Genomic DNA, 24,712 nt, shown 5'->3' on the forward strand with positions numbered 1-24,712 from the left:
ATGGCTGCTTTACTCTGTCACATGAGCCAGAGCTGTGAGACAGGGATGTGGCTCTTGCCTGAGCACCTGGAGAATCAGGCAAAACCCTACTGGGCCCACAAGCAGTGCCCTGTGTTTATGGGGAGCTGCTGGGTCCAGGTACAACTCCATTTAATTGAAGGTCAAATGGGGAAGAACAAAAATAAGTCAAAAATTGCTATATAATAAGGAATATGCAATAGATTCTCAGGTCAGTGGACCCTTGAAATTATTTATTGTAAGTACTAAAATGTTTATCATAGTTAAACATCATTTAAAGTTTAAAAAGGGTATAAAGTAGATGGCACTGGGAAGCAAGCCAACTGTCACAGATCTCGGAGAAGATTCTGACGCTCTACTAACCCAACGTCATTCTTAACCACATTCTAAATATTTGTCCTTATACCCACAGATAAGTGTGGTTCTCACTCCTTATCAAGGAAACTTTTCTTTGCAATAGAAGGATACCATTACAGAAAACCTCAATCAATCAAAATGCAGCTCGATGGAGCCCAGTCCCAGTGAATGCTGCAAAACAGCTCCTGCACTGAAGGCTCAGGGAGCACGGAGGAAGAGGGCCTGGGAAAACTGTAGGAGCCAGAGGATCAGTAACATCAGAAGTTACACTCATAAAGCCTCACCAACAGGGCTGCCCAAACATGAGCTAAACCATCTCAAAGTTGAAGGGGGAAAGGCCATGAGGCTGCAACCCTACACAAAGAACTGTAGTCAACTAAGGGAGAGAGAGAGAGAGAGAGAGAGAGAGAGAGAGAGAGAGAGAGAGAGAGAGAGAGGAGAGAGAGACTTCCCCAGGGAAGAGTACACCAATTTGTTATCCAATACCAAGTGATCATTCCTGAAAACATACTTAAAAGTAACATACAGACTGAGTGGATGACATATAAGAATGTGTGTGTATTCACATACATATATGCAAGTGATAACAATCAATGAAAAAAGAGGCCATGAATTTGGAGGAGGGAAAGGGGCATATTTGGGAGGACTTGTAAGGAAGAAAGGGAAGGCGGAAATTATATCATTATATTATAATCTCCAAGACATGGACTAGAGGTGGAGCTTTTGAGTGGAGGGGAGAAAGTGTTCATTTCGTCTTATACTTCCAGGTCACAGTCCATCACAGAGGGAAGCTGGCAGGAACTCAAGCAGGGCCAGAACCTAGAAACAAGAACAGAAGCAGAGGCCATGGAGGGTGCTGCTTACTGGCTTGCTTGAGGTGGACATTTTATAAGGAAAAGGGAAATTTTGTGTGGGAAGGGTTGGGTGTCTAGGAAGGGTAACCGAGAGAATGGGGAGACACACCGAATAGCAAAGGCCACAGGGAAGGCAGAATGGACAGAGCTGCTGCAGGGGCTGAGGGATGCAGACAAAGGGCAGGAAGGGATGAGCACTGCTGGCTGGGGCTCATCCTTCTCCTCTCTCACCATGCCCTCGGTCTGGGGCTGCTGTGTGTGTGCCACCACGGGAAGTTTGGTCCTGCGTCACCTGCCCTGAAACAAGGTGGCTGTCCATCCTCACCCTTCACCCATTTCAAGTGGACCCTCTGTCCTGCTTGTTATGAGCATGTGGTTCCGTCCCAGCCCCTCTGGGGATGGCTCAGTTATAGTTATGTAGTGAAAGATGAAATACTAGCAGAACTACTGAGCTAAAATAATTTTTATTCCAAAATCCAGAGCCACACACAGCTCTGTTTGCTACCACTTTGATCACTCAGAAACACAAAGAACAATTTTCGCATTTCTTACACCCACACAAACAGCCTTGGCCTCACAAGGCACAGAGAGATGCCATCAGATTGCCTTTGTGATCCTCAAAGAACCTGGCCTCATTTTTAATTCAATACATAGAATATGATTTTAAACCCCAAATAAAACAGTCCACATCAAAGTAAAACAAACAACAACAACAAAAAGCCAAACAGTCCTGGGCTATGAGGAACATGGAATGCCGACAATGATTATCTCAATCTCCAATATGGACTGTATCAGATCTAGGGAGATGGCTCCGTCATCTAAGTGCCTGCCGTGAAAGCATGAGGACGGCGTTTGGATCCCATCACCCATGTAAAAATCAGGTGTGGTGGCAGACAGGAGGGTCCTGTAACTCCTTGACCTCTGACCTCCATGCACATGTGTACACACTTGTCCTTCCTGCGCACACACACAAACATATACCACACACATATGTAGCCTCTCTTTCAGATGGATGGATGGATAGATAGGTAGATAGATGATGACAGACTGACTGACTTGAATTCCTGATTCACCTGCCTCTGCCTCCCCAGCACTGGGTTTATAGTCATACATCTAGTCCTTGTGTACAACAGATTAAGTAAAGATGTGCTTCCTTTTTTTCCCCATTCTAGTCATCTTGACCATATACTCAAGGGTGGCTGTAATGCTCCACATACTGTATCATCCATATACTCAAGGGTGGCTGTAATGCTCCACATACTGTATCATCCATATACTCAAGGGTGGCTGTAATGCTCCACATACTGTATCATCCATATTGGTGGAAGGAAACTGTTTCTGTTGCGTTATGTCAGAAGTCAAAACCTTTGAGAGCCCAAAAGACTTCTGCTTTTGTTTCAGTGGTGGCAGTAGTGCCATTTAGCAAGCCTTGGCTATAAGGGAGGCTGGGAAATGAATGCTTGGCTTTTTAGCAGAACTAGCAAAGGCAGATAGGGAGAGGGAAGAAATAAAAACTGAGTGTTAGAGGCTTGGGATAGGCCTCAAAGGTCTAGCGTGAATGAGGCCTTGTGTTTGGTGCTGCTGCTGCTGCTGCTAGTGGTGATGATGGTGATAGTGATGAAGGTGGGGATGGTGGTGGGGATGGTGGTGATGATGAAATGATAATGGTTATTGGGATGTTGATGGGGATGGGGATGATGATGGTGGTGATGATAGGGATGAAGATGATGATGGTGGTGATGATGATGAAGAAAATGAATATTGACTAAGAGCCTTTGCTACTTACCAGAAGTAATACTTTTGTAATTGTAAATATGCATTCATCTTTGGGTCTACTATACTGTCTCAATAAATATGATTAAGAGTGAAAGAAAGCCTCAGCCGCAGAGGGGTCTTGAGTAGAATGGTCTCCATGTTCTCCATCATTGCCATCTCAGTCAGACAGGGTTGGATAGCACCTTGACTTCCAGGTTTATGGAAAAACTGGTTTCTGGATGCAGACTGTAGATGTCCAGACCTGGCAGGACAGACTGACAGACAGAGGAATCCATCCTCTACCAATATTCTAGGTTGTGACATGTTGAGATTCAGTTTGGAACAGTCCTGCGTCAGCATGCACTCTGAGTTTTTAACCCAAACGTGAGTTTTTGAGGAAACCAGCACCTTTGCAAAGGGCACGAAAGACCCCATCTAGGGGCCTCCCAGTCCCCAGTAAACCCCTCTCAATCAAACAACAAAGAGGAAACTGACAGTTCAGTCTCCTTTAGTCCTTTCCACTTTTTTGATGTTGCCCCGAAGAGAAGCCTGCATACAAATTGAGCAAATGAGCAGAATGCAGGAGTCTCCTGTCTTGATGACATTACACCAGACTGGCTAGGACTTCACCCTCTCAGAGTTTGAACTCTCAATACAATTGGAATTTTAAAATGAAGCTTTTCAGATAGGCGGCTCGAAAGCAGCGGGTCCCATGATCTGCTCTCAGCCTTGCTAGGAAACTCATTCATCTTGGAAACTGAATTTACAAAGTGAAGTCATTTTGGTGTAGCATCTCTTAGCCTGTCCTTCCATTCCTCCTCCTTCCTGTCTATTCCTCTGGTCTAGGAAGGCCCTGCCATCCTCATCTGGTCTCTGCTAAAGGAGCAACATTGCTGCTCACCCAGATAGCATGACTGGATTCTGCAGCTGGTGCTGCCTTAGACTCTGAGAGGGCAGAGTGGCCCAGGGCGCAGTGTGGGGCAGTGGCTCAAGCCTCACATCTACCATTTAATAATTGTCGCTTCTGTGAGTGGTCTGAGTGCTGGGCCAGCCATACTCCCTTTACCCTACAGTGAAATAAGAGGTTGGGGGCCAAGGACTTTGGAAATAGAGAATACTCTGAAGCCAGAGGCAACTGAAGTCTACAGGGTTTGTAGAAGCTGGGTTGCAGAGGTTTAGAAGTGTATCTGGGAAGATGCCTTATGCAGAGTTTGGGGCCTAATGCTGAGAAGAGCAATTCGAAGTGAAACTGTACATGTGAGATTCACAGCCACTGTCCTGGTGTCCTGGCATCACTGAGATCATGAAAGAGGAACGCTTCTATTGCTGTGTTACTGCCCCCACCATTGTTTCTAAGTAAGTTAGCATGTGCCTGGGCAGTCCAGATGCTAGCGAAGCCTGGTGACTTGAGCTTGAGCCCAGGACCCCTCTGAGTTACCCCCTGACCTCTGTAAAGTGTGCTGCAGCACATGCACAATAAATAAATGCAATATTATTTTACATATTTTTAAAAGTGTTCTTATTTTATTATTAATAATGAAACTGAAAGACAGGCCATAGGTTCATATCTTTTCTCTTTTGGGGGAGTACTGGAGGTGGAATCTAGGTGAGTGCTAGGTGAGTGCTCTGTCACTAAGTCACATCCCAGTCCTTAATTTATCTTCATGAGGAATTGCATCTCACAGTGGGGATGCTCACTGACAAAGCCGGGCTTGAAAAGGAAGGTTTCTGGTTTCTTAGACTTTGCTCTAATTACTAGATGGCAGCCCAGAGGCTTCCAGTTAACCAGCTGTAGTGACTGGGCAGCAACAGCATCTCTAGAGGTGTTTTTCAGACTGTTCATTACAGCTTCCAGAGGGAGTACCCCAGAGCAGCAGTGCCCTGGCTACGCAGCTCTGTCACTGTGCAGGTTAGAGTTTCCATTTTCTCCAGCCTATAGCACACTAGCGCAGGCGGGCTGCATTGCAAGAGGAACAGTGAGGTGCACAATGAGGCTTTTGTAGGCAAAGCTGTGGGAGCATAGCTGTGTTTCTGGCTAGTGTTTCTTCCCTTTGGCAGTGATTAGAATTCAATCATGGGGGCACTCTGATGCCTTGCTTGTTCTCATCAGCTTCAGACTTCACACAGTTAACACTCAGATCTCAGCACTGACAACTTTAGGGACCTTTGAATCATACCCAAGCTGTAGCAGTGGCTGGTTAGAAGCACTGGTCCCACAACCTGCCACTGTTCTCACTACCAAAACACCCGGCAGGAGATCTCTTTCTTCTCCATCCACTGGACACACTGTTCATTAGGAAACAACCTGTTCTCACATCACACACAGTTAGGCTGAGGTGCTCTTGGAGACAACCTTTGTGTCCTTATGTATGGTGATGTCAAGTTCCGTTGGTGGAAACATGGTTACGTCTAAGAGTGATACCAAATTACGTTTTATCAATGATCCCAGAGGGAGGCAGATCTTTGAGGACTGTTGGTTGACAATGTCTGAAATAACAGCCCTTCCTAGAAGGTGGCGCACCATACTGGTGTTTTCAATTTAATTTCATTGTGATGGTCTTTGAGATGGGGAGACCTGAGGCCAGGAGGGGAGTAGCTGGCCCAAGTACATGTGCAATGAAGCAGCAGAGCGATGGAAGGGATCCTGCAGTGCCAGGATCCACGACTTCCTTCAGAACGCTGCCGCTCCTTCATAATTGGCCTCTTACCTTATTCCAGTAGTAGGATGTGGTGTGTGGAATTGATAGGTCAAGGGTAGGCTGAGCCTGACAGACATGCAGTGGGTTCCCTTGCCTGATTGTAGATTGTCTTATCAATGCAGAAAAGATGAACAGGACAGATTGGAAGGGCATGTGAGGCTACCTGCAGGCTGGCACAGTCCTGGAGCACCAGCAGGGACATCTGGCCTGGAGGTGGTAAAAGTCACTTTAAGTGGCTCATTCTTTGCAAGTCTAAAAGAGTGCAGAGAGGTGGGACTGGTCCAGCCATTGAGGCTCAGTCCAGGGCGACAGAACAGGTATCTCAGTGTCACAGTAGTTCCACCCTGAGCCTGCTCCGGCACATCCCCTTTAGGAGTCGCCCAACACCCAAGCGTGCTTTGATTTCTCCAGCAGTGACTAACAGTGGGCCTCGTTCCCATCAGATGCTCTCACAGCATCCGTCCAGCCCAGACTGTTAGGGATGACAGCGCCTGACTCCTCCCACCTCATCATCATTGTGGAGCATCCCTTCCCAGCCACCCTCTTGTCATAGGTTTAATTACTATGTCTCCTACTTCATAATACAATTAATCTTTCCCTTGGGCTGAGATTTACAACCACAGAGGCCCAGGGGATTTTTGAGCAATTCACCTGCAGCTTGTGTCTCTGATTACCCAAAAGGAAGCAGGAAGTGGGACTGTGTACAAAGCCCATGGAATATATATGGGCTTTAGGGTGGCTTCTTGTCACTGTTTACACGGCTCTTGACTTAGGGACAGTGTCAGGAGGGGACCACAGAGCATGTGATCTATTAAGCTTATGTCAAAAGTCATGTGCTTCCAACAGAGTGTGCTTGTGGTAAGTCAGTGGGGCTGTGCAAGGTTTCCCTCACCTGACCACTGACAGTCCACTGGGGGCTTGTGGGAGGGACAGAATGCCACAGCAGCAGGAGTGCATGCTGGGACATGTCTGCTCACCTCTTGGTGGCCTCCTAGCACAGACAGGAAGGATCCAGGACACAGGCCTGTCCCCAGTGTTCCCCTTCAGGTATGAACTTGGTGGTGAATTAACACTAATGAGACTAACACACTAGATCCAACCTTGCTCAACAGCACCACCAGCTGGGACCCAAGCCCTCCACACATTGGCTTCAGGTTGTTTTGAGGCATTTCTGAATCAAGCAGAGGCAGCCCCTGGAAAAGCCTGCCTCTTTGTAAGACACTTGCAACTGATAAAGCCGTCTGGTGGGTGATTTCTGGGGTTATCCCCCATTTGAAAATGTATTTTACTGTTCAACTTTGGCGAAAATAATGGAGACTTATCTACACTGTTCTCATGCCTCTATGTACTAGGCCTGTCTCTACCTTCCCACCCCAAACTTTGAGATATTTTCAAAACCACGGAGAACAAATATAAGTGAAAACTTGGAAGGAAGATCCAGGAATCTCAAGCTGATAGGAAAGGGTTTCTGGGCACAGCTGGTACATGGAAGGGTCAGAAAGAGCAAGTGTAACACCCCACGTCCCCTCCTAGCCTAGACTGATAAAGTATAAAGGTCATAAACATGAATTAACACAGGACACAGTACTGTTACCCCAGTCTGCACACAATGTCCTTGCACCTCCGGTAGGGATGAGACCTGGGAGCTAGAGAGTCCAGTGACCAGTTGATCACTTCCTTTACTGAGGTCCCCAAGATGGAAAAATGTGCTTAGACCTGTATCAGGCCTTAGTTGCACGGAAGAGTCTCCTGAAGCAAAGGGGGCTCCACAGAACACCCAGTGGGGCTCCACAGAACACACAGTGCCAACTTGTCTGCCTAGCTTTATTATGTAGCTATTAGGGAAACAGTGTAATGACCCTGCATGCTGGTGGCCTGGTTTTCCTCATCTTGTCTCCTCTACTTGCATAAAGACCCCATGTCCCCACACACCTAGGATAAGTGAAGGACAGTTGGGACAGTAAGCTGCTTCAACTGTCAAGAGTTCCACATGCACCCCCTGAGACCCTTACCCAGCCTGTCTGCTATACCATGCTGCCTGGTACAGCTAAGGGGACAGGAAATGCATTCTGCTGCTAACTCCCCTCTTCTCTCTGAGACTTCCTCACAACCTTCACAAAGTAAGCCTGGACTGGGGAGGTGTCTTTCCGGTTTCCCAGACCCTGTGTTTCCTATGAGGACAGCTGGATTCTTGGCTTAAAAGCAGAGGAAAGAGCCAAGTCTCCAACAGCCCGACTTGGACTAAGCACTAATGGCAATCAATACAAAGAAGGGCCCACTGTGTGTAAGAAACCAGGCTCTGCTTCCAGAAGCTCAGATGAGAACCTGCCAGAATTTACTGCTCAGCTGTAATCGTTATCATTTTAGTGGAAATATTATCTGTCTGGTCTGCTCTACTTGCCCACCTAGGCCTCCACAGAGTGCGCTGAACCTGCCACCATGGTCCTTACCACAACCTTTGAGGTAGACATTATTATTCTACAGGTAACCCACCTGTGGCGACCTACCGTGGCCACGTGGCTTCTCACCACATACCTGGTGAGGGCTCAGCTTTGTGGGGCTGGCTCTTCTGCCCCACTAATCTTGTTTAATTCCCTCCCTGTGGCCCATTGTCACCTAGAGCATCCTGCTGACAGGGCCTCTGTACGTCTTCATTCCAGTGACACCCAGAAAGGGAAGGGCAGGAGAGCCGCAGATCACCCTCGGCAGGTACAGTCATTCACTGACAGCTGTTAGCTGCCCTTATGTTGCTTCAACAAAGAGAACAGCTGCCAAGAGAGCACGCTGTCCCTACAGAATGGCCCAGGCTGGCAGCAGCCGGAACCCTCCATGGGGGACACAGCAGAGGGAGAGGCCTGCTCAGCTTGGCCAGCCTCTCTGCCCTTGTGTGTGTGTGTAAGCTATAATTTTGGAAGCCCTCCTCTGGTTTCTTGTGGACTTGTGGAAGATAAGGAAGCAGCAGCAGCTGGCTGGAGACCAGATTAGTTTGCCATGACCAGCAGGCAGCTTCCTTGAGAAAACGTTGCAACCCTGGGCAGCCATTATCATCCTGACTATTCCCTGCTCACTACCCAGACCTTTGAGCCAGAGTAAGAGAAACAGACTCCCCTTCTGTAGCTTTGTTCACTGGCCAAACTACCTTAGGTGTCATTCACGAGGCATGATACGTTTGTGCTGCTTATTTCTTTGTATGTTTTTGAGACAGTATGTTGTCCAGGCCGACCATGAACTCACAACCCTTAACTATGCCTCTTGGGTGCTGGGATTACATGTGCCACTATGGCAAGCTCTCATTCCACATCTCTAAAATGATTATAATCTGACTTTATTGATTTTAGAAGTGGGGGGAGACTTTGGACTTTAAAACAAAAACAGGTGAAGGCTCAGATACATTATATTGTCTGTCTCCAAGTCCATCGATGGAATTGGGTAGAGGTGTGCTCTTAAACAGGACTTTTGGTTTTGTCTAAAGCTGCATGCGTTTTCTATAATAGGATGCTTTCCTGATCTTGGCCAGGCTCCTGGGGAACGGTGCAGCTGGCTGTGTAAGAGGGCAGAAGTCACAGTAAGGCCTTGTTGTTGGTGGATGGCAAAAGGCACATGAAGGCACGCCGCTCTAGGCAACCTTCTCTGAAGGCCTTTCTCTCTTTCTTCTTCCTCTTGTTTCCCACCAGCAAGTGATCATAAAGACAACTGCTGCAGGAGAATCCAAATGCCATGCACAGGTTGCTGAGCACAGGGGCGGCCCTGGGAAGAAGGGGTAGAGCAGGGAAGGCAGGGCTTGCTCTCAAGTACAGGGATTCTTGGCTGGGCAGATCGTTTGTAGAAAGAAGAAAGGTAGTGAATGATTCATTTTATCCCAGGATGCTTGAGACCATGAAGCCTGAAGGAAGCTCAAGAGGGCAGGCTAAAAGAAGGTCTCCAAGTTCCCACTGCTAACACACTGAATGGCCATTTCTTCCCGGGAAGTTTGGGGTCTCTGACCTTGCCAGGGTCTGAGAGCTGTGCCCCTTCCAGAGAGCAAGCTGGTGGTATCTCAGCTCCACGGCTGACCACAGAAGTGTCACTTGTCTTGTGGGATCGAAGCGCTGACACACACACAGCCCCTTGGTCTGTGCAGCACAGGGCTGCAGAGCAGACTTGTGTGTCCTGTGCTTTTACAGTCGGTGCTCTCATTTATGCCCAGCAGTTGGTATGGTCGCCAGTTTCAGGGCAACATCACCTGTAATATGGGTGCTTAAAGTTTTTATTTGCCAGTTTAGTGGAGGTAAATGGTTCTACTGGATTGGTTCATTTTGCATTTCTTTGATTATTAAAGGAGACTAGTGTCCCATTCCTCTCTCTGTTTCTTTGCTTGTCTGTTGACATTTATCATTCTTTGCCTATTTTAATAAATTGAGATCTTGATTTTTCTTTTTCAGCTAAACTGAATTTTACAATTTTTCACAGCAGCTGTTACAATTTTTGTATATGTCTCACATATTCTCTAGCGTGTTGTGTTTGCCCTTTAATTTTGCATGTTTATTTGTAAAATAGTCTCATTTTTTGTCATCAAATCTGTTGGGTTCTCCTGGTGGCTTGAAACATGGGAAGCCACCCCCCTCTCCCTGCATTATCGACAAGTGTTTAGCCCCACCTTCGATCGATCTAAAGCCTTTGGCTCAGGATCCTCTAGCCTTAGATTGAGCTGTAAATCACACTTTGTCTAACTGTGTTCCAGGGATCATCCACCAGATGAAGGGCGATTATGACACAGCCCTGAAGCTCCACAAAAGCCACCTGTGCATTGCCCAAGAGCTGAGCGACTATGCAGCCCAGGGCCGCGCCTATGGGAACATGGGCAATGCCTACAATGCCCTGGGCATGTACGACCAGGCTGTCAAGTACCACCGTCAGGAGCTGCAGATCTCCATGGAGGTGAACGACCGTGCCTCTCAGGCTTCAACTCATGGCAATCTGGCTGTTGCCTACCAGGCCCTGGGAGCCCACGACCGGGCCCTGCAGCATTACCAGAACCACTTGAACATTGCCCGGGAGCTCCGAGACATCCAGAGTGAGGCCCGGGCACTAAGCAACCTGGGGAATTTCCATTGCTCAAGAGGAGAGTATGTCCAGGCTGCACCCTACTATGAGCAGTACCTCCGCCTTGCTCCTGACCTCCAAGACATGGAAGGAGAAGGAAAGGTCTGCCACAACCTTGGCTATGCCCACTACTGCCTTGGAAACTACCAAGAGGCTGTAAAGTACTACGAGCAGGACCTGGCCCTGGCCAAAGACCTTCATGACAAACTGAGCCAAGCAAAAGCCTATTGCAACTTGGGCCTGGCCTTCAAGGCGCTGCTGAATTTTGCTAAAGCCGAGGAGTGTCAGAAATACCTTCTGTCCCTAGCTCAGTCCCTGGATAATTCCCAGGCTAAGTTTCGAGCCCTAGGAAACCTGGGCGATATATTTGTCTGTAAAAAGGATGTAAACGGTGCAATAAAGTTCTACGAGCAGCAGTTGGGCTTAGCTCACCATGTGAAAGACAGAAGGCTGGAGGCCAGTGCCTATGCAGCCCTGGGTACCGCATACCGAATGATCCAGAAGTACGACAAGGCCCTGGGTTATCACACACAGGAGCTGGAGGTCTATCAGGAACTGAGCGACTTGCCAGGGGAGTGCCGAGCTCATGGGCACCTGGCAGCTGTCTACATGGCCCTGGGAAAATATACAATGGCATTCAAGTGTTACCAGGAACAACTGGAGCTGGGGCGGAAGCTGAAAGAGCCTAGTCTGGAAGCCCAGGTGTATGGCAACATGGGCATCACAAAGATGAATATGAACGTGATGGAGGATGCCATCGGCTACTTCGAGCAGCAGCTGGCCATGCTGCAGCAGCTCAGCGGCAATGAGTCTGTGCTGGACAGGGGCCGGGCTTACGGCAACCTGGGGGACTGCTACGAGGCCCTGGGGGACTACGAGGAAGCCATCAAGTACTATGAGCAATACCTGTCTGTCGCTCAGAGTCTGAACCGCATGCAAGACCAAGCCAAGGCCTACCGGGGTCTAGGCAATGGGCACAGGTAACACGGACAGGGAGTGGGGTTAAACACAATTGCGAGGAGAGGAGCTGTGCAGGAAGGGCAGCTGCCAGCTTCAGAGCAGCTTGTTTCCACACCTCTCATTCGACTTTACAGCATTTCATTGAGCTAAGTGGGGGATATTGCTGTTGCATATGAAGAAACACCAAAGCCCAGGGAGGGTGGGCTAATAGAACCTGAGGTTACACAGCCTCAAAGGACCTGCTGAGAGTCAAACCCAGGGCTCAGACTTCACATTTAGTACACAGTGATCATGATACAAGAGTTCATGTAGAAGGAAGATGGACAGATCTGCTTAGCTGACCTCTGTGAATGCCTCCACACTTTATAATGTGTTTATTAGCACAGCATTCCATAGCCACCAGTGACTCAACCCCATCTGGTAACAGAGGGACAGGAACATGGTCCTGTGCATCCAGCCTCACCCATGCTGGGCACTTGCATAGCTATCCTCACAGTATCCCAGGCTGTACTAAATACACATCCATCTGGTGCGGAATAGGGGACACTGAGGCTCAGTCAGATGAAATCCATCTGCCACCAAAAGCCATACTCTTCCTGCTCATGATCATGTTTTCTCTGAGCAGCACAAAGAAAGGCTCTGTTGGCCAAGGGATGCTCCCCTCCAAGGGGGGAAACCCAAGAAGGTGCCTATGTGGATAGTCAAGGCCTCCCTGGGGAGCGGGGATCAGGGCTCCTGGAGGGGAGGAAGAGGTCAGACTAAATCGTCCCCACAGACTGCTCCCAGAAAGTCAGGCTGGGCCGTTTACAGCTCCTGGAAAGTGATTTCAAAAGCTCCCATCTAAGCAGCAGCGGGTGTGGGAGGCCTGAGTCCCAGACCTTGCTATCATTGTGCCTATTAATATATTTTATGTTTCCCGCTGAACTGCAGGCTCTTGGGAAGGTCACTGAGGGATGACTTTTGAATCACTTTCCAGATTATGAAATTCCTCTGCATCTCAGTCTAAGGGCACATGATAGATTTTAGCTAGAGAAGGAGTTAAGAGTGTCTATAGTAAGTGACAGTGACGAATGCTTTTCATTTTCTCAAGGGCTTTAGCATGTCTGCACCTGCATGGAATGATCTCATTGCTTCTCTGTCTGCATCCCCACAGGGCTACAGGGAGCTTGCAGCAGGCCCTTGTGTGCTTTGAGAAGAGGCTTGTGGTAGCCCATGAGCTCGGGGAGGCCTCCAATAAGGCTCAGGCCTATGGAGAGCTGGGAAGTCTCCACAGCCAGTTAGGAAATTATGAACAAGCCATTTCCTGCCTTGAACGCCAGCTGAACATTGCCAGGGACATGAAGGACCGAGCCCTGGAGAGTGATGCGGCCTGCGGACTGGGGGGAGTCTACCAGCAGATGGGGGAGTACGACACAGCCCTGCAGTATCACCAGCTCGATCTGCAAATTGCAGAGGAGACCGACAACCCCACCTGCCAGGGCCGAGCCTATGGGAACCTGGGTCTGACCTATGAGTCCCTGGGCACCTTCGAGAGGGCCGTGGTCTATCAAGAGCAGCACCTGAGCATTGCAGCACAGATGAACGACCTGGTGGCCAAGACAGTGTCCTATAGCAGCCTGGGAAGGACTCACCACGCCTTGCAGAACTATTCCCAGGCAGTCATGTACTTACAGGAAGGTAGGCAAAAGGCTCTATGGGGGAGACTCAGTCACCTCCAGGCCGTGTCATCCCCACCAGGTTCCCCTTAATAGTTTTAAGGTGTTTCCTTGCCTTGCCCCAGCTCTCTCAACTCCAGCTGCCCTCCTCCCTCTCTTCTGGTACTGCCCCTAGCCTGCTGCCCAAACAGCTGGTACCCTTTGCTTGTCAGAGCACACGTCACATCCTTGTCAATTGGATTCTTAAGACCTAGGGTATAAAATCATGAGGGTCTACTTTAGAAACATGTCCAACTGCCCCAAACCCTGGTGACCTTCACAGACTGAAGTCAAGGAGCAGAACTGGAAATTGGGCACCTCACTCCTCCACTGCAACCACAGTCTGTCCATTACCCGAGATCAGTGGGACTTCACCCATGTCCTTCCTACGTGAACCAAAGTCTCACAGCAAAGCCACTGCCTTTCTCCTCCATACGGGGTAGCCCTACTCTTGAAGCTCTCAGAGGTGGGGGGAGGGAGTGTGGGAAGGTTGCCACTCACTAGTGAGGGACTCCAGGTTTCAAGCAGAAACATCTTTGTAAGGACTTCTGCCTGCAGTCCCTTCGGCCAGACTTTAGTTCTCAGAGCAATTCTCAGATGTATCCTTTTAAAAAAATCTTTGCTTGACAGTGGTGAGAACCAAGCACATGTCAGCTCACATACAAGGCAGATTTGTTGCCATCAGCTGTAACGCACAGCCCAAGAATCGTTTGTTTATGTCCATTTTTGTACACCGAGAAGTTGGTGATTTTACCCTGATTGGTTCATTGCAGAGCAGACTCAACCCCTGTCTGGAGCTGTTTCTGACCTCACAGAAACTATAGGGTTCAGGAAGCTTATCCTGTTGTTTCCCAGCCCGGGGGAGGGGGGGGGGAAGCAGCAGGCTGAGTGGAGAATGCCTAGAGGCTGGCACTGGGATCTGTGCAGTACTGCAGTGGGGTCCTACCCCTGTGTGGCTCCTGCTGTCTGTGGGGCTCTGTGCGTGTAGAAATGAGCCCCTAGCTTTGCTTAGATTCCAGTACTGTAACAGTCCAGTCACTGAGGTGTGGTTTGCAGTTGAATGTGTAAGACCCAGAATACAGCACTGTTTATTCCCTCCTGAAATACTGCTTCCATGCAGCAGCTGCTTTGACCGGGCCTTTGTCCCATAATCCCATGTTTATGGAAAATGCTGCACTTTGTTTCTATTGTCGCTTGTGATAAGTCTTCTACAGATCTAACAACTCCCCACAGTGTTTGCTTGGTGGAGAAGGCCTGTAGCCGCCGAGTTCCACGTGGTCCTGACCAGGTGTCTCTAACGTGCTCTGAGCAGACTCAGGGTGCAGGCACCTGAGGCACTCTTCAGGTGCCGGGCAGGAGGTACCGCAGCCTCTTTCCCCAGAGGGCAGTTCAGCTGGAAGTCACCCCAGCTTTGAGTGGAGCTGTGGGCCAGCATTCCCTGCCTGCCTGTGCAATGGAATCCTGTGTGGGTCTAAGTCCAGACGATCCCAGCTGGTATGGCTTGAGACTGGCTAACACCACCACTTTTGTTCAGCTCTTTCTCCATCTGGAAACTAGAAAAGGAAGTAGGTTCCATCCAGGGACTGCCTGGGGCTTTGTCACAGTGCAGAGGAGCTAGCCCTCAAGAGTACAGCGCTCAGGCTCCCAAGAGGCAGCTCCAGGGCATCTGCCCAGTGCCACCCTCCTTACTGGGAACACAGCAGGAGCCTGGCAAAATCCCTCTCTCATAGAATTTGTCTCCTAATGGAGTTGCCAAAAGGACCATACTTCTCAGACCCAAGGACTTGCCAGACATCTGCACTGAAGGGTCAGTGTGGCCCGCCTTTGAAGGTTCTCCCAAGAACCATTGTCTTTCGTGTGCATTGTTTACAAATTCTTCCGTTGCCCACTGACATGATTTAAATTCAGAATGCTGTTTCTGAGCTCTTTGAGTCATGTGTTTTGAAATATGCCATGGGTTAGGAGGCTGAGCTGAGCGTCACTATTCACGGCAGCCACTCAGCTGACCAGGACCACACAGGCCCAGAGTGCTCGGCACTGGCTTCCTGCCCTGACTGAGATGGGAGGGGAGCCCTGGCTTGTGTGGACAGTGGAGCTGTGCAGCTGTACAGTGTTTTCTGCAGAGATCCGCTCTGTGCAGAGATCACTGGAATGCAGGCAAAGTGACACTAAGAGGGCATAGTGACCAAAGCAATAAACAGTTACTGGCAGATTTTGCCCCACAAAGCCCTGGAGGTGGTTGTGTCCTGAAATTCACAAGCTTGCTATTAATGGTCCACACTTTGGGTGCCTGTGTGAAGACCATTAACACAAGGACAGTCATTTAAGCCTTATGGCTCATAATGGTGCTTGCTTTGCAACCCCACTGAGGCACACCACAGTCTCAGGCTTAAGGGAGGAATGGACAGGAAACAGAGCATGTCAACAGCTTCAGTAGCAGGAGCAGGGTCCAGCGCACACCACTCCACTTTCAAGAGACCCTCATGAATGTCTTCATCCATGCTGGCTGGGTGCTGCAAGTGAGATAGGAAGCCGTGTGTTCTTAGCCTCTGTACCCATCAGAAGCTTTTCCCAGGCCTGCGAGAATCCAGGGACATAAATGTATCAACCAGGAGTTTTCCCTTGCAAAGCTCAGCGTTTTGCATCTGTGAAGGCCTCTGGGTTAGGGCCCATTGGTTTCCCTGTCTCTACCTGCCCTATAGCCATCACCTGGGCCCCTGCTGTGGCATCCCCTCGCTTGCTGTCACATTGGGAGAGTCCCTCCCTGAGCTGGATTGGCCCTAGTCCTGCATTTCCTAGTCATTCTGTTAACATTACCTGCTCCAGAAGAGCGCCCAGGCAGTCCCTCTTCTTACGTTTCCTTGTCTGTTTTCAGGTTTAAGGTTAGCTGAACAATTGGGCCGAAGAGAAGATGAGGCAAAAATTCGTCATGGTCTTGGTCTCTCCCTTTGGGCAAGTGGAAACCTGGAGGAAGCCCAGCACCAGGTAAGCAGAGCTCCAGCCCAGGATCCAAAGTACCCATGACGGTTGCCTCAGCAAGTACTCTGCAGCCTTAGCAGCCATGGTGTTCTCAGAGGTGCTGGTCTCTTCTGCTGATGTAGGAGATTCCCAGCCTGAGAGCTGAGTCCTTGCAGCTGCCAAGACCCCAGCCACCCATGGAGCAGACTAAAATGGTTTCTTGGATTCTTGTGTTGGCCGCTGGTTAGTGGTTAGTGTTTAATATAAAACCACATTTTTCCACAGAGGGGTAAGATCAGGACACATTGCTATTGGGTTTAATGACCTTGCAGGTCTCCAGTTAGGGCAGAGGGTAGTAAGTCCCTGTGGCCACATGTGTGGAGGTGACTGCAGATACTCTGTTGTCATGCTGGCCGTCTGAGTGGATACTGTGAGCCGTGTGCCAGGCAAAGGGGATCCCTCTGTGAGCAGAATGAGGCTGTCTCCAGAGATGCAGCCTGGCACGTGCTGGAACATGCTGGAACGTGCTGGAATGCTAGGTGCTGACTGAGCTCTGGGCTTAGAAGGGGGAGAGGTTGGGGCTGGGTAAATGGCTCTGCAGGTAAGAGCTCTTGTAGACGATTTGAATCCAGTTCCCAACACCCACATCAGGCACCTCACAACTGCCTGTAACTCCAGCTCCAGGGACCCCAACACCCTCTTCTGACCTCCACAAACACCTGCAGATATGTGTGCAAGTGGGTGCCCACACACACCAACAAAAATTAAAAATACTTTTTAAAAAAGGATTAAAGACAATATAAAGGGTTAATTCTGTCATTTTCTACATATAAGAATAAAAGTTTCTGTTAATGCATCAATTTCCAGTTTTGAAAGTGTTTCTTGTACTTCCTGACTTAGTCCTCAGAATCCTCTAGGAAGGTGGACGATAGCTTTATCAACAAAAGAAAGTAAGGCTTTGTGTCCTGGCCCAAGTGATAGCCATTGGGTAGCAAGGTTGTGAGCATCTCTCTCTCTCTCTCTCTCTCTCTCTCTCTCTCCCTCCCTCCCTCCCTCCCTCCCTCCCTCCCTCTCTCTCCATGTAAGTGAGACTGGCTCAATGGAGGCAAGCAAAGCCTGGTCTTGGAGACTCACATCTAGGCTCTGTGAGACCTACAGTCTCATTGCCAAACCTGGTCTGTCTCCAGTGTACCCAAGGCCCGAGGGGGAGGATCATACTTGTCTGGTGACAGAAGTAGAGGCTTTTCATTGTTTTAATGAAAACAAGCTTTTGTTTGTGTTGATAACTGACTTTTAAAATTTCAGAATACAAGTCTTAATCTTTCATATCCCCTCATATGTCCAAGATTGGTCATGTAAACTGTAGTCAGCTGGGGTGAGGGACGTTCTTCACGTCCACAAGGACCAGTCTGGCAGTCGTCCTTTCAACACCTTTAAAAGGTGTTTTTAGGTTGTGCCCTCAGGTATGAGCAGGAGCCGTTTTGCATCTATAACTGGCTAGGTGTCAGTTATGGAGAGTGAGTGACAATCTCCATCCCTGCAGCTTTACAGGGCATCGGCCTTGTTTGAAACGATCCGGCATGAGGCACAGCTGAGCACAGACTACAAGCTCTCCCTCTTCGACCTGCAGACATCATCCTACCAGGCCTTGCAGCGAGTGCTGGTCAGCTTAGGTGAGAGCAACCGCTGTGTGTGTGCGCGTGTACACGTGTGTGCGCGCACATGTGTGTGCATGTGTGTGCACGTGTGCATGTGTGTGTGTGTGCGTGTGGCAAAGCAGTGGATGCAAGTGCCAGTGAACTCCTGGTGACGTCAGTGAACTCACACTTAGCTTGTCTCATGGGCTGTCATGGACATAGATTGATGAGCCCAGTGTGATACAACTGGCTTGATGACAGGAAGAGCAATTCAGATAGTGAGAAAGCAGAACAAGTGTCCCTCGACCAGAGACTTCTGCCCCAGTTGTCCCTTCTACCAACACTTGCTTCAGTCCCCCTCTGGTCATGTGCTGAGGCGATACTAGCCTCTTCTGTTTGCTCAGCCATGCATTTTTCTACCTATTGCTTGTACTCATAGGCTTGCCTATGCCCTGAACTGAATTACTCAGGGTTCTTCCCCACCTTACTCCCAGCCTGTGTATTGCAGGGTACCAGGACAGCCCACAGCCACCCTTCCCTGGGCTTTGGTGGCCACAGTGTCCCTTTCTTGCCTCTTCCATGACCTGCCAGCCACTTCCCAGAAGATATTTTTATGAGTTACTTTTACTATAACAAAACACCTGACAGAGCAAATTGCAGAAAGTTTGTCTGGGATACAGCCCAACATGGGGTGGAAAGGGTGGCCTGGAGAGTCGGAGGCCGCTGGGACATGGTCTAACATGGGGTGGGAAGGCATGGTCTGCAGAGTCGGAGGCTGCTGTCATCACAGTCATAAGTGCTGGTGCTCTGCCGGCTCTCGCTCCCTCTGTGGCCTTTGTATTCCGTCTGGGACCCCATCTGGGCTTTGCTGCTCAGGAGTGGGTCTCCTTTTGCTAAAGGACCCTTCAAGAGACACCTCTGGGTGTCTCCTAGGTGATCCCCAAACCAGTCAGGGTGGCAGTGAAAATAGACATCATAGTATTCATCAAAATTAGCAAAGTGCTTTGGGCATTTGAAGCCTTTCTACCACCTGTCCTTCCCACACTTCTAATGCTTGAGTTTCCTCTTGAAAAATAGAATGTGCTCTTGCCTGGGACTGTAAGTTTTCACCCATTATGATCACAGCATTAAATCTTCCAGGACTTTGGGGCTAATTTTCCAGTGTGCACAGAAATTGTTCCGCTGTTCCGGCTACTAAGTTAATAGAGTGGAAGAGGGTCTCTGCATACACTCACGTAAACCACTCTTTCTCAGGCTGCCTGGCAGTAGGGGGAGCCCCTTGAAGAGCCACTGCAGCCTTGGCTTGAGCTGTCTATCTCCGAAGCCCTTGCTCTGGCAACAATTCCATGGTGCTGTTATCCTGAAGTCCATCCTCTGCAGTGTGTCCCTCACTGGGAGCCTGTGGCTTCACGTTGCCATGCTTTTGCACTGATATGACAAGTGTGCACACTGTCTTAGAGGAGACGGGGCTAGACTGTAGACTGAAGGCTGAAGGAAAGCTTGGGAAAGAAGTGGCTTAAATCTAGAGGTCTCAGAGGCTTCGGCTCTTTGCCCATGGGATGACAGGCGCGCAGAGTGGGACAGCAAGGCATGGGACACCCATGCAGGCAGTGATAAAGAACATCTCCCCAGAATCTCATACCCAGTTTCCTTTCCCAGTTCAGATGGGCACTCAGCTGTACCCCGAGTGATCATACTGGTCCCTCTGTCTCCTAGGCCATCATGATGAAGCCCTGGCAGTAGCGGAAAGAGGTCGGACACGGGCATTTGCTGACCTGCTGGTAGAAAGGCAGACGGGACAACAGGACTCCGATCCCTACTCGCCCATCACCATCGACCAGATCCTAGAGATGGTCAATGCACAGCGGGGCCTGGTGCTCTACTATTCCCTGGCCGCTGGCTACCTCTACAGCTGGCTGCTTGCTCCTGGAGCAGGTGAGGTGTCCGTCTGTGAAACACAGGAAGTGAGGAGGCCAGGGAAGGGGTGGAGCAGGAAGGTGCCATCTTCTAGGTCAGATGAACAAAAGCCTTAGCTGCAGTGGCTGTTCCATGGTGCCATCCTACTAATCAAACAGCTCAGGGACTTGCAGCCCCTTGCCGTCGGTTGAGGGAAACACCGACAAGGGAGACAAGAAGGGTGAGTGCAGCAGCTGATTTGTAAGCAGCTGCTCCCCAGCTGCTGAGTAAAGACCATGCACCTGACGAGTGCTTTCTCCATGTGGAAGTTAGGTACCAAAGCAACAATGACACTCCGTTGTTTATAACGAAAGTCGTAAATTTAAATTTCTGAATTTAACAGAATCAACTTGTTTTTTACTAGTTCTGTTGAAAATCTGTTTTAGAAGTAAAAATCCTCTGTGGTTAAGTCAGCACTCAACATTTAGGATGTAACAGTTTCATTCATACAAAACTACTAATTGGCTGTGGGGCCACATTTTTTGCATAATAAAATGTTGGTGGCCTCACCATGTTGGAGACACCAGATCCAATTGGAGTTTACTAATAGGGAATCCCGAAGATGGGCTTCTTGCACATCTGAAAAAGTTCAGCTGCTAGGGAGAAGTGACAGGCTTCTCTCTCCATCTGTAGTAAAGGCAATGGTGTTGGGGCAATGATGGTACCAGGGTAACAATGTCAGAGCTATGGCTTCTAAGCACTTGGACCTGCTCTTTGTCGGCATGACCATCTCTCCCTCACAGCCACATCCTCCTGGGCTTTCCACAAACAGCATCCTTACTCTTATCCCTAGCCTTTATTTAAGATTGATTTCTTTATTATGTGTACGGTATTCTGCCTGCCTGTATCCCTGCAGACCAGAAGAGGGCACCAGATCTCATTACAGGTGGTTGTCAGTCACCATGTGGTTGCTGGGAATTGAACTCAGGTCCTCTGGAAGAGCAGTCAATGCTCTTAACCTCTGAGCCACCTCTCCAGCCCCACCCCAACCTTGTAATGCTATGTTTTAAGTGGTGATTTTTCTGGTGACCTAATGAATGACATCTGCACCCCTGCCTCCAAGTGGGGCTCACACTTGTGTGCACGGAGTGTGATGGTTGGCAGATATTAAGAGCCTTCTCTGCAAAGACTGTTTGCCAGGTGGCATGCCAGATCTGTGTGACAATGAGTCATGTGTAATGAGGTACCTATTGTGTCCCCTTTTGTTCTCTGTGCTGTTATGAGACTGGAACTTTTGCCAGGGCTCTAATCCAATGGGAGGACCAGCGTACCTCATTACCATATGAGGACACAGTTTATGCTGATTGCCAGGAAGTCATGGTGGACTGCCTCTGTTTCACAGACCCATCTTTTCCCTCCCTTAAACCATCAGTGGCCGTTGACTGGTTTTATTTTTAAATGGCTCTCTGCTCATTATGGTTTGCTTTTGTGAAACAAAACATCTTTGGTGCCACTTCCTCTTGGCTAGTGTGGATTTGTTCAGGATTTCAGTCTCTGCTGTGGCTTGATCTGGACACTTGCACACTGATCACGAAGCAGGAGTCCCCAGAGCGCTATTCTGAAAGTGCATAGGAAGGAATCCGACCTCAGGGCTTTTGCATGTGTCATGAGAAGCAGGCCTGTGTCTTCAGAGCATGGCTGTGAGTGAGCACTGCTCCAGTTTAGAAAACCCGAAACCTCGGGATCTCAGCTTGGCAAAGAAGTCACACAGTGCTCAAGTCCCCTCTCCTACCGTCCTTGGATCTCTTGCTACCCAACCATCCATGACATTGCCATGCTTACATTGTTGCAGGAATCCTCAAGTTTCACGAGCATTACCTGGGTGATAACTCAGTGGAAGGTTCCAGTGACTTCCAAGCCAGCAGCTGTGCAACTCTGCCCATAGCAACCAGTTCTGCCCTGGAGCAGCACATTGCCAGCGTCCGGGAGGCCCTGGGGGTAGAGTCTTACTACTCCAGGTAGGAGGGTGTGCCTCGTTCATCTTTGTTCCAGTCCGAGTGGGTTTTTCTAGGATTTGGGGTCAGGAACCAGTAGAAGACACTTACGGGAATCACATGCTCTGTTGGTCTTACCGCAGCCACTGCAGCAACAGTCCAGCACGCATGCCCTGGAGGGGGCGCTTTCATTAAAATCCTGAGGTGGGAAAGGACCTCTTCTGAGATGTGGGTTCCTTGAGCAGGCTGTGACACTGACTGTAACCATGGCTGTGAAGGTAACATGTCAGCTAACTTAAACAGAGACTGTATCCGTCTATAAACAGGATACTGAGTTTGTGCTGTAGCTGACTGACAGAATCTGTGAGTTCTGAATGTGGGAGGCTGAAGTGGAGAGAGTTGGCCTCCCAGATATCAGGGCTGGGGACAGAGGTGGCTTTCTACAAATGGTGTGAGGCGAGTGTGCTTCAGATAGTGTTTCACTACGGTGCTGGATCATCTTCTGTATGGAAAATGGTTTCTTCCGAACACTTCCTTCAAAAATAAGCTGCCAAAGTATATTTGTAAGTATCCAAGTCCTTGGGCAATGGTAGCCAAATGTTTCATTTCTCATGAAAACATCTACTCAGTTCAGTTTGGACACCAGCAACAGATGTGTTCTCACAAGTCCAAACTGGTAATGGAGGGAGTTTAGGGGGCTGCCTCACAGAGCATGGGTAAGGGGTGTGCGACTGACCTTCAAACACCTGTATCACCAAGACATCCCACTTTAGCTCCCTCCTGCTTCCTATACAGATGGGCATGGAAATCCTATGGTCATGTGCCTCTTCTATCCCAGGAGAGCGATGGTAGACACGGTGTCAAGGTGCTAGCGTCTCCCAAGATTATGTGCAGCAGCCATGGCTGGAGTTTTAGGAGCAGGACCGCTGGCCTTCTTTCCATGAAGGAGCCCCAGCAGGCCTCATCTTCTGACAGTCTAGTGGGTCATCACAGTACTGATCATATTATACCCAGAGGACAGGACTCCATAGCACCAGCTGTCCAGAGTGCCAGTGGCTAGGACTCGTCCATAGCAGGCAGAGTGGGGTCTGAGCAGAACCTCTGCTTTTGTCCTAAATAGCCTGGAACCACGGAGCCCAGGGTGTCTCTGTGCTCCCGTGGACACTTTGCCTGGCTCCAAGTGTGGGTGCTTCTTGGGGTACTATATACTTATAAAAGGGCTCCTACATGAGGAACAGAATAACCACTGGACGCTGTAGCATCAAGGTTATAAGGGGATGGAATGGCCCCCTGGTTCAGATTCCTGTCCAGCTGAAATCAATGACATAAGTGGAATGGGACTTGCTCACGCTGGTGTCAGAACCAGGGTCAAGGCAATCTAGCCCTCACCCAGATAGACTTCCAGGCCAGGCCTATTCTATTCTTCATTATCAAAATTAATATCATATTTTGATAAAAGAGCCAAATCATATAAAATGTCATTTTCTAGCTTCTGTTTTTATGAAGGATGAACAGGCATCGCCCGTATGCACACTGTGGTTGCTGTGCATCCCAGGTTGCTGTGGTGGTCACAGAGGGTGATATCATAGTGAACCACAAGGATATGGAAGTATGGATGCCCTGTGAGATTTAGATCATAAGTGCCTGGAAGCCCAGTCAGGCCAAAGCGAGGCAAAGCTGCATCTGCAGACAGCAAGCATGTGTGTGTCAGGGTGACTGGGCCCGCTCCCTGGCCCAGGAGTTTTATTCTTGAAGTGAGAAGGAAAGGGAAGAGCTGGCCCACAGAGGAAATATGGGGGGGGGGGTGGAGAGGAGTGGGCATGGCAAACCAGGCACGGCCTGCCTCTGACAGTGTCTAAGGACTCAGAGACTGGAGTTCATCCCAAGGTTCTTCCCACAGTGGACGTGAGGCCAGTGTGCTCTTATCTTCATTCCCCACCTCAGGACTGGGCAGCTGCTCTGCTCTGTACAAGTCTGCTGTATGCCAGCTGCTGGGGTAGTGATGACCAGGGCAGGCAGCCTGCTGACCAGCATATACTGTGGCCAGCTGCTGGGGTAGTGATGACCAGGGCAGGCAGCCTGCTGACCAGCATACACTGTGGCCAGATGCTGGGGTAGTGATGACCAGGGCAGGCAGCCTGCTGACCAGCATACACTGTGGTCAGTAACAGGTGATAAAGACTAAAATCCCAGAGTGTACAAATGAAAATACAGGTGCAGCAAGAATGTGTGAGCAGGGAGTGGCGTGCACTGGGAGCTCCAGAGGACCCTAGTAAGAACTACACTTCTGAAGTCATTTATCCTGAACACGTAATGACTTTAGAGACCCCTCAGGCCACCCTCCTCTTCCTCAGGTCCTGGAATTCTTGTCAGTCTTTGTGATGCATAGGAACTGTCCAGACTGGCAGTGCTCTGTCTTGGACGGCCTCTGGAGCTGAGGAAGTTCCATCAAGAGGGAAAACCTTTCGTGTGCAAATTTGGAATGTCAGTCTAGGTTTCAAACTAAGGCCACAGTCTGGAACTTAAAGTAAATGTGCAGAGGTACCTAGCTGAGCAACTGCTGTTTGAACCCTCTATACAAGCATTGGAAGGAACCATTCAGTAGACAGTGACTGGGTGACCACACCCAGGTCATCTCAAGTCAAACCAGACATCAGTGAAGCTTTTTAGCCCAGGTGAAAAATCCAAATCAGGAGCAGAAGGAGAGAAAGCATGAGCAAGGAACTCAGGACCATGAGGGGTGCACCCACACACTGAGACAATGGGGATGTTCTATCGGGAACTCACCAAGGCCAGCTGGCCTGGGTC

General features: G+C 49.4%; 1 protein-coding gene across 2 annotated transcripts in view; it reads left to right on the forward strand.

The window, feature by feature from the left end:
• Ttc28 (tetratricopeptide repeat domain 28) overlaps window positions 1–24,712 on the forward strand; it is a 511,718-nt gene that overhangs the window by 425,026 nt on the left and 61,980 nt on the right. For both annotated transcript variants that reach the window (XM_026783808.1, XM_013349096.2), the window contains 6 exons: window positions 10,404–11,745; window positions 12,879–13,402; window positions 16,295–16,404; window positions 17,921–18,050; window positions 19,731–19,949; window positions 21,763–21,928. In XM_026783808.1, the coding sequence (XP_026639609.1) occupies window positions 10,404–11,745; window positions 12,879–13,402; window positions 16,295–16,404; window positions 17,921–18,050; window positions 19,731–19,949; window positions 21,763–21,928 (2,491 nt within the window). The remainder of the gene's footprint in view (window positions 1–10,403; window positions 11,746–12,878; window positions 13,403–16,294; window positions 16,405–17,920; window positions 18,051–19,730; window positions 19,950–21,762; window positions 21,929–24,712) is intronic.

This window comes from Microtus ochrogaster, chromosome 2 (genome assembly GCF_000317375.1).
Source record: "Microtus ochrogaster isolate Prairie Vole_2 chromosome 2, MicOch1.0, whole genome shotgun sequence".
In the NCBI taxonomy this organism is placed as follows: Eukaryota; Metazoa; Chordata; class Mammalia; order Rodentia; family Cricetidae; genus Microtus; species Microtus ochrogaster.